The 10,267-nt window shown below is 34.4% G+C and overlaps 1 protein-coding gene across 1 annotated transcript in view; it reads right to left on the reverse strand.

The window, feature by feature from the left end:
* The window catches only part of STAG2 (stromal antigen 2), a 135,421-nt gene that overhangs the window by 62,968 nt on the left and 62,186 nt on the right, over positions 1 to 10,267 (reverse strand). Inside the window, exons 4-5 of the mRNA XM_012664830.1 lie at positions 4,600 to 4,696; positions 1,394 to 1,470 (exon numbers count right to left, since the gene is read on the reverse strand). Coding sequence (XP_012520284.1) covers positions 1,394 to 1,470; positions 4,600 to 4,696 — 174 coding nt within the window. The remainder of the gene's footprint in view (positions 1 to 1,393; positions 1,471 to 4,599; positions 4,697 to 10,267) is intronic.

Here is a 10,267-nt window from a genome sequence, read left to right on the forward strand (position 1 = left end):
AATGGTGGCGCATGCCTGTAGTCCCAGCTACTTGGGAGGCTGAGGCAGAAGGATCACTTGAGCCCAGGAGTTTGAGGTTGCTGTGAGCTAGGCCGATGCCATGGCACTCTAGCCCAGGCAACACAGTGAGCCTCTGTCTCAAAAAAAAAAAAAAAAAGCAGAGACCAATATCGTACAGAAGTAATTTTATCAGCACAGTTTAGTAAGTTTTTAACAATTAACTGTTGTCATTAGAGCATTTGTTTTAATTTTAAGTCATTCCATATAAGTTGAACTGTGTCTCATCTGAGAATAGGGTCCTAATACTCCACAAAAAGGTTTTCTTTATATTTTCTCATTAGCTCATTTAGTGACTATATTGAAATATATCATCTTAATTGTTGTTAGGGACTTGGTTTGCTGACATTTCAAATCATATTTCAGGGTGATTATCTCAAATAGTTGTTTCTTTTTAGTAAAAAGGTTCTCAATAAAACATTTAATATTAAAAGGTTAAAAATATCATTACTCATAATTACCTCTCAACTACTTGGGGACTGATTAATAGCACTTAGTGATTATCAAAGTCATTTTAACAACTCATCTATCTTTTAGAACGATAGCTAAAAGCGCCTTCATCAGAGTAAGCAAGAAAAACATGACCAAATAAAACTCAAACTAAGACAAGGTTTTCTACTTGAAAATTCATAGTGAAAAGTTTTAGAAGAGTAAAACTACTGGTACTGGAATACAGCTGTGAACCAAACAAAAATCGCTTCCTCCAAGGAGGATACCTTCTAGCAAATCTACCCGTTTTTATTGGTAACAAAACTTCAAAGAGATCACTGTGATAAAGTATCAACTGAGTACAGCCCTAGGGAGGTAAGGGGAGGGGAGGAGAAATCAACTTGGTCTAAAGTACTGCTTAATACTTTTTGTTCTTATTACTCATAGTTAAAACATAAAGGAAGTTTTAAACAATAAAATAATTTATATATTCCTCTGCCTAAGCTACCTGGTTCCCCAAATACTGTGCAAATCTTCCTTTTACAACATTCCAGGATGTTATGTTCTATTATATTCTCCCTTGAAATTTTAATTTTCGACAATAATAATAGCTACCATTTAATAAGTTCTTGCTATGTTCCAGGAATTGTAAAATGCTGAGCAATTTTCAAACATTACTCAATTCAATCTTCATAACAGCCATATGAGAAAAGTATTATTATCCCATTTTTACATGATGAATCTGATACTAAGACAACTTGCCCAAGGTCACACAGCCATCATTTGATTAAACCTAATATGCTAAAGCTCTTATCTACAGCACTAATACTTAGAATTCAAGAATACTTTAGAGAGTAAGTCAAAATCAACATGCATAAAATTATGAAAATACAGAGTAATAATTTACCTCATCAAATTCTTCAGTCATTTTTCGAATTATCTCAGAGTTCTGCATATGTCTAAACATTTCTGCTGTGACAACTCCTGAAATTTGTAAGTGTCAGAAGTTAACAAATGGTGTGATGAAAAAAATAAAGAGAACTTCTAAGTCACTCTCTAACACTAGGAAGTCTACAGTCACACAATAAAGGCATACTTCTTCATCCTATGATCTTTACCATGATACTCAAATCTATAAATAAAGCACAAACAAATGCTACTCTTGACATGCACAAGAAAACAGCCCCACTCTTCTGACAGCTATCTTTCTTCCTAGCAAAATTAATTTTAGTCATTTCTACTTGACTTGCATTACTCATGCTATAATGTTTATACTGGGGCTTTGCCCTATTGACATAAAATATGTGTCATCAAGGGTGATACAGCATCCAGGATAACATTTAAAACCTTGAGGGTGAACCTGAAGATAGAGAAAAGAGTAATAGAGTTCACTTTAGCCAGGCTTCTTTATTAAGCCCTGTTGTGTGTATCCTAACATCCTCTAAAAGGGCAGTTACTTGTAGTTCCCACCCCTCTTGAAGCCTGTAATCTAGTTGGAAGTTAAAAATAAATAATAATAGAAAGAAAGCAGGTAGGAGGGGGAGGAGGGGATGGGCAAATTCACACCTAATGGATACAATGCACACTATCTGGAGGATGGTCATACTTTTAACTTTGACTCGAATGGTACAAAAGCAATTTATGTAACCAAAACGTTTGTACCCCCGTAATATTCTGGAAAAAAACAGAAAGAAAAAGAAATAAAGTATTAAAGATAGTACATAATAAATGCCCTGATGAGTGGCAATGCCAAGAAATACTATAGTTCAGACTGCCCCCTCAAAAAACCCCCCACATATGTTAGGGAATCAAGAGCTATTTCAAAGAGAAACAATTTAATAAGGAGCTTTAGAATCTTAAAGGAGGATATGAGGGGGGAGGAAAAAAAGGGTACACAGTAGAAATAGTAAAAATCAGCCAGGTGGAGATCAGACATCATAAAAGGAATTTCTAGAAAAAAGTTATGTTAGGAGACAATGCAGGAAGAAGATGTACATGAACTTTCACGGATGGGGCATCATATTTACCAAAAAAGCTGGAGGAGGGAGGGAGAAGAAAGAATAAATGTAAAAAATGGACTCTTAAAACACCGTATTTTTATTGCTGGATTATTTATTTGCTTACCAGTCTAATCACCAGGAATATCGTAAATATAGTAACATCTAAAAGAAGAATGTCTTGGTACAGGAAGATGAGATTTATAAATAAGAATTAGATATAACTAATATATATTTTCAATTGACCAGAGCTATATTTTGTATATGCATACATTTGTGTGCATGTGTGTGTACACATAGCTGTATAATCCCTGTTTCATAGATGAGGAAACTAACGCTTAAGAGAAATTAAATAATTTCTCCAAAAAAAAAAAATTTTCTCTGAAATTATTCGCCTAAATCATGCTGCCCCCCCATAGGTGAGATCAGTATCTAATGGTGCCCTGGAAGAGTCCTTACTTATCACAACCTTAAAGAAACAAATAATTGTTTTTAAAAAACTGACAAATTCAGAAGGAAGCACTATTTCTTTGGCTCAAGAAACACTCTCTCAAAAACCTGTTGAAGGGCTTTTCCTTTTAATCTAGAATCACATATATCTCTTCAAAACTTTACCATACTTTATACTCAAATATTGTACACTTAGCAACGCTAAAGAAGCAAAAGTAACTCAATCTCTGAAACAATTTCTATGAAATAAACATTTACATATAAATAAATCTCACAGCAAACATATTGTATACATTTTGACAATGCCCCATTTCTAAAGCTCCTCCCCTTCTCATAAACCACATGACAACCAGAGACAAAAATGAGCAGAAAATGACATCAGAGCAGAAAAGAAAGTAGCTGTCACAAACTCTATGCATTTAATTCCTGAGGCAGGTGTGAAGCCACCATTAGAACACTAGGCCAGAGCCCACTGCCGTAAAAACATGGGAGACGTGAAGCAAGACTGCTAAAAACTGGTAAATTGAAAAGTGACAGCTAGAAAAAACAAGGAAATAGCATTGGTGGCAAAATCACCAACGGAGCAGTCTGGAGCCATTCGATGTGGGGCCAAACATCCCTGCATGCTTCAACAGCCCTCCAAATCATCATTGTATTACAATAACATAACTTATGCTCATAACCACCACCCTGAGTTCACAGGAAAAATTTAATTCTGTCAAAATAATTTCTTGTTCATAAGTACCTAATGACCTTAACTTTGATTATAAGGTAAATTCCCCTTTATAGAGATTGCTTGATTCCAAATATAATGGCGATATTCAAATATATGTGACAATTTAAGTTTTCAACACCTTAAATTTTTAGAAATCTTGACAACCTGCTTTGTAACAAGGTATATCCAAATGTTGAGTCAGCAAGCTCTTATCTTATAAACAAATTAATGCCAGAAAAGGAATGAATCTAATAGAGGAAATATTCTTTGTGGCCTTGTTTTAAGACTATAATTCAGAAGCCTAATTAAGAAACTCAAACTGATGGTACTATACTACAAAAAGGGAAGAGTGAAGATAAAACCTAAAATTTCAACTCATCAAATTACTTCTGGCGCCTATTCAGTTGTTCTGTACTCGATCTTCTATTTGCAAAGAATCTAACACCCCGCTACCCAATGTAAAATTTCTCTGCCTTTTAGAAGAACTGGCAATTTCATCAATACCTTACTTAACTTAACTTAACTTACTTACTTACCTACTTACTTACTTACTTACTGTTATTCATGGCACTTTTTAATTCCCTACACTTTACAATTCCCTGCCATTTGAACCTGTATATCTTCATTATCTTCCTCATCCCTTCTTAATCCATTTCTTTGTTCTTAAAACCAGATGCTGAAAGTAGGAAATATATCTAATAAAAGTAACATAACAATTATAAACTACTACGTTTTTAGATAACTTTCACATATGAATACATCTTTGTCAACAGACTCTGTTTCTTACTTTGTTCTTTGCTCTTTTTTCCTTATACATTTTGTACAGATATAACGCAAATAATTCAATACCTTAGCATTATTTTCCATGTAAAGTGTTAACATCTCTTTAGATGGAACAAAGAAAGAAGTGACTATTTGAGATATTCTGCCTCCAAAATAAACATATCTTACCTTTACAGCCTGAACACTGAATAAAAAAGTTGATAAGGTCAAGAAGTGCTATATCTCGGTCATGCTTGTATGATTCTATCCAATCATCTACCACCGACTATGGCAGAGGGAAAAAAATAAAATCATTAGCTTTTTCTAATGTTCTCAGAATCAATTAAGTCTGATAAAAGTCGTAAAAATTAACATTATATAGTATCACATTGCTTTAAATTAATATATGTACTTATATATTAAAATTTAAATTACAATTTTAACAATGAAAAAGAATCAAATCCAATTTCCTGATAGCTCAAAATGATTATTTTGCATTAAAAGGAATCTGAAAACTATGGAACTTAATTCTATGAAGTGTAATTACTTATTATTTCTTAGTGACATTAAACACATCCTAGAAAATATTAAAAGCCACATTCATGTCTCTCATTGGCTAAAATATTATAATAAATATTTAAATATTAAAACTGCAATGTAATCAAAATTTTAAAAAATTTTAAGTGAATACCCAGGTTAATGAGGAAATACAGAACAAAATAACAGAATTTTGTTCAACGGTCAGCAATAGTCCCATATTAATAAGAAAGGCAAAAAAAGGTCTAAATAAAGGTCAAAAGAAAGTAAGACAGTTCTAATAATGTTAGATACCAATATTCCTGGATTAATCCACAGATTCAGAGCAAGCCCTATCAAAATCTGAGCTGGATTCTTCACAGAAATTAAAAAGTTGATCCTAAAATTCTTATGGTAATACAAGGGACCCTGAATAGTGAAATCAATCTTGAAAAAAAAAGGTGAAAGACTCAAATTTCACAATTTCAGAACTTACTACAAAGCTATATTAATCAAGACAATGTAGCACTGGCATAAGAACAGACATGTAAATCAATGGAATAAAATTGAGAGTCCAGAAATAAACCCTTATAGTGATGGTTATTTGTTCTCAACATGAACGCCAAGACAATTCGATGGGGAAAGTAGAGTCTTTACAAAAAAATGGTGCTGGGACAACTATATATCCTCATGCAAAACAATAAAGTTCTAGCCAGGCATGGTGGCACATGCCTGTAGTCCCAGCTGCTCGGGAGGCTGAAGCGGAAGGATTGCTTGAGCCCAGGAGTTTGAGGTTTCTGTGAGCTAGGCTGATGCCACGGGCACTCTAGCCTGGGCAACGGAGCGAGACTCTGTCTCAAAAAAAAAAAAAAAAAAAAAAGAATAAAGTTGGAGTCTACCTCACACCATACACATAATACTCAACTCAAATGGATCAAAGATCAAAATGTAAAAGCTAAAATTATAAAACTCTTAGGAGAAAACAAGTATATCTTTGTAACCTGGTATTTAGCAAATTCTTACTAGTTACTACTCATCCAAAAGCACAAGCAACAAAAGAAAAAATGAATTCAACTTATTAAAAATTAAAGCCTTTTGTACTTCAAAGGATTTCATCAAGAAAGTAAAAACACAACTCACAAAATGGGATAAAATATTAGCAAATCATAGATCTGATAAGGGATTTGTGCCTAGAATAATAAAAACTCTTACAACTCAGTAAATTTAAACAAAGAAGCCAAACAACCCAATTAAAAATATGGCAATGGATCAGAATAAACAGTTCAATAAAGAAGATACACAAATAGCCAATAAGCACGTGAAAAGATGCTAAAAGTCATTAGCCATTAAGAAAATACAAATCAAAACCACAATGAAATATGACTTCACACACACTAGGATGGCTATCATAAAAAATACAGACAACAACAAGCATTGGCAAAGTTGTGCAGAAACAGAATGCTCAAACACTGCTGGTGGGAATATAAAACATGGCGCAGCCACTTTGGAAAAACAGTTTGGCAGCTCCTCAAAAGGTTAAATATAGAGTTACCACACTGCAGTTCAACTCCACATATACATCACCCAAGGGAAATGAAAATGTATGTCAAACCAAAAGCTTATACAAGAATATTCAAAACAGCATTCATTACTGACAATAGCCAAAAAGTAGAAACAACCCAAATGTGCATCGAGAGATGAACAGATAAAAAAAAATGTGGTATATCCATACAACAGACAATTCTTTGACAATAAAAAGAAATAAAGTTATAATACAAGCCTCAACACGGATGAACCTTGATAATACTATACTAAGTCAAAGAAACCACTCATAAATAACCACATACTATATGATTTCGTTTATATGAAATACCCACAATAGGCAAGGTTATAGAAAGCAGATCAGTGGTGACCTAGAGCTGGGGATGAGGACACGAGTGCTGAAGTGCATGAAGTTTCTCTCTGGGATATTGAAAATATTCTAAAATTAGATTGTATTGGCTGGGCGCGGTGGCTCACGCCTGTAAACCTAGCTTTCTGGGAGGCTGAAGCGGGACGATAGCTGCAGCTCAGGGGTTCAACACCAGCCTGAGCACAGTGAGACCCCATCTCAAAAGACAAGAGACTAAAATTAGATTGTGATGGTGACTATATAACTCTGTGAATGTACTAAAAAACCACTGAATTTACACTTGTAAAGGGTGAATTTTATAATATGTGAAATGTATTCCCGGAGTTATTTTTTTGAAAAATAGGACAGAACTAAAAAATAAAAGTAGTTATTATATTCCTTTGGGGACAGAAAGGGCAACCACAAAACTGATTAAAAAACCAATTTTTCAATAAAGCAAATCAATAAACTCTGGAGGATAAACAACAGCTAATGTAAAAAACAAAGGGTCAGAAGGGGAGAATGTTTGCAAGTTATACACCAATAAATATGGAACATAGGTACAATGACTAAAACGTCTAGAATTTAATGTACAAAAAGGATAATATGATTACACAATAAGGAAAAATTAAGGAAATAGTATCTAAAAATTACCTGGCTCAAATAGACTGACTGGAATTATTCTAAAACTTTACTTAATTGCTACATTTGAATCCTTTTCTGTATTTTACAACATCTTATTTATGTTAACCAACATAATTTATAAAAGAAACATGTTTAAGATTCTTCCCAAATATGATATAGGCAATAAAATAGCAAGAGAATATATCATGGGACTGTGATGATTTTTAAAAATGGCCCTAATTTTTTTCACATTGCTTCCCAGTAAGTAAGTCTATGTCTCCTTCTCTAGAACAGAGTGCTTTCAAAATTGGGTCATAGATGGCCATGCAGCATCTGCATTGGTCTCTTGGAGCACTAGCTAACTGGACACTACCTCTCAGGACACTCTCTCTCAACCCAAAAGCCACACTGTAAGAAGACCAAGCCACATAGAAAGGCCATTTGTAGGTACTCCAGGTAATATCTCTGGCTGAGCCCAGCCTTTGAGTTACTACAGACTAGGCAGCAAACACGAGTAAAGAAGATTCCAGATGATTATAGTCCCTAACTGTGTTAGCACCAGGCATCCAAGCAGCTCCAGCTAAAGCCCCAGCCATTATGGAGCAGAGATAAGTCATCCCTACCTAGTTCTGTCTGAATTCCAGACCTGAATCATTAAACATAATAAAATGGTAATTGTTTCACATCATAAGTGTGGGGTGGTTTGTTATGCATCAATTATAACTGGAACAATGGCTACTCTTATCAATAAAGACACAAAAATACGTAATGAAATCTTACAAAGAGACTACCATAAAACATTAAAAAGTAATTCATGAAGATCAAGTACAGTCTACACTGTATTTTATTGCAGAAGAATACAAGTCTTCTATAATAAAAATAATGCAACCTATCATATTGAAATATGTTTAGATTTTTTAATCAAATAGTATGTTGAGAACTTATTCAAGAAAATTCAATGTCTATTATAATTAGGGGGTGTACACATACTTTCTCCTTTCTTAAAATATATAAGAACTATTTTTTTAAATCTCTAGTTTATTTGTGGTTATGCCCCCCTTTTCAATCTTTTTTTTTTTAAGAGATTGGTTAGGTCTTGCTATGTTGCCCAGGCTGGCCTCAAAATCCTGGTTCAAGCAATCCTCCTGCTTAAGCCTCCCAAGCAGCTGAGACTACAGGTGTGTACCACCACACCCAAGAACTATTTTTAAACCAATAGCCAGTCTTTTATTTATTGACTCTCACTTATAATTATTTAAGATAGGTATATCCTGGGGATGCAAAAAAAAATAATACATGATCCTTCATCAAGGAATTAACAATTGAGAATCTAAGTCGGACATATATGTAATAATAATACAATATGCTAAGCACTGTAATGGGAAGATAAGAGTAAGAAACACATGGGAAAGGAGAAGGAGACAGTGTCTGAGAATGTTTTTCAGAAGAGTGAGATTTGATTCACCTCAGTACTATTTGATATGAAAGGGAAGAAAAGAAAACTATTCCAGACAACAAGAAAAACAAAAAGGCCAGCCTGGGGGCACAGTACTTACTACGGCTAGAAAATATAAAGTATGCCATAAGGAAATCTGGGCTAGAACTTTTAGATTAAAAAAGAACCCTTGAAAGTTTCTAAAGAGGGGACTTCCTCAATCCAGTTTGGTTTTAGAAAGGTAACAAATGGGAATACACATAATAAACTGGAAGTGGCGAGAAGATTCAGGGAAATCAATGGAGATACTATAGACATTCCCTTTCAGGGGGAAAATACATTCGGAAACAGAAAAACAGATGGCATAGAGGTACAATCTTAATATATGACAAACCATAAGCAACACAAAAATAAGGAAAATGTTCATTTTTTAACATGAATAAAAGAATTAAATATAAAGCTAAACTATCATATTCTATTAAAAATTTTGATGAGCCAAAAAGTTAAACAAAAACCCTACAGACTGGACAAAAATAGAATAGCCTAATTAGCTGTGGCTATAAGCTGAGATTTCTGATGGCTATGGGCTGAATGGCTGTTACCTCAAACTTCCTATGTTGAACTCTAATCAGCAATGTGATAGTATTGGGAAGTATAGCCTTTAGAAAGTGATTAGGTCATGAGGGCAATGTACTCATAAATAGGATTAGTGCCCTTATACAGGAGGTACCAGAGAGCTGCCTTGCCCCTTTTACCAGGTGAGGACACAGTGAGAGAGTGCCATCTATAAACCAGAAAGCAGGCTCTCACCAGACACTGAATTTGTAGGCACCTTCATTTTGGACTTCCCAGGCTCCTGAATTGTTGAGAAATAAACTTCTGCTGTTTGAGTTACTTCAGTTTATGTTATTTTAAAAATAACAGCCCCAATGGACTAAGACACTGATGTTAAAAGTGAAAGACATCAGAAAAAAATATTAATGTATTTAACTAATTAGAACAAAATATTATAGAGGAAATGTGAGGCATAAAAATTAAAAGAAGGTGGGCTTGGTGGATCATGCCCATAATGCCAGCACTCCCGGAGGCCGAGGTGGGAGAATCACTTGAGGCTGGGAGTTCAAGATCAGCCTGGGCAATATAGCGAGACCTCATCTCTACCAAAAAAATTTTTAAATTATCTGGGTATGGTAGTGCATGCCTTGTAGTCCCAGCTACTTGGGAGGCTGAGGCAGGAAGATCACTTGAGCCTGGGATTTGGTGGTTGCAGTGAGCTGTGATCACACCACTGCACTCCACTCTGAGTGACAGAGCGAGATCTAGTTTCGAAAAAATACAGAAAGTTAAAATTTTAAAAAATAAATAAAAAGGAAACTAATAAAATGGAATAT

Source organism: Propithecus coquereli, unplaced genomic scaffold (assembly GCF_000956105.1).
Source record: "Propithecus coquereli isolate 6110/MARCELLA unplaced genomic scaffold, Pcoq_1.0 Scaffold92, whole genome shotgun sequence".
Classification (NCBI taxonomy): domain Eukaryota; kingdom Metazoa; phylum Chordata; class Mammalia; order Primates; family Indriidae; genus Propithecus; species Propithecus coquereli.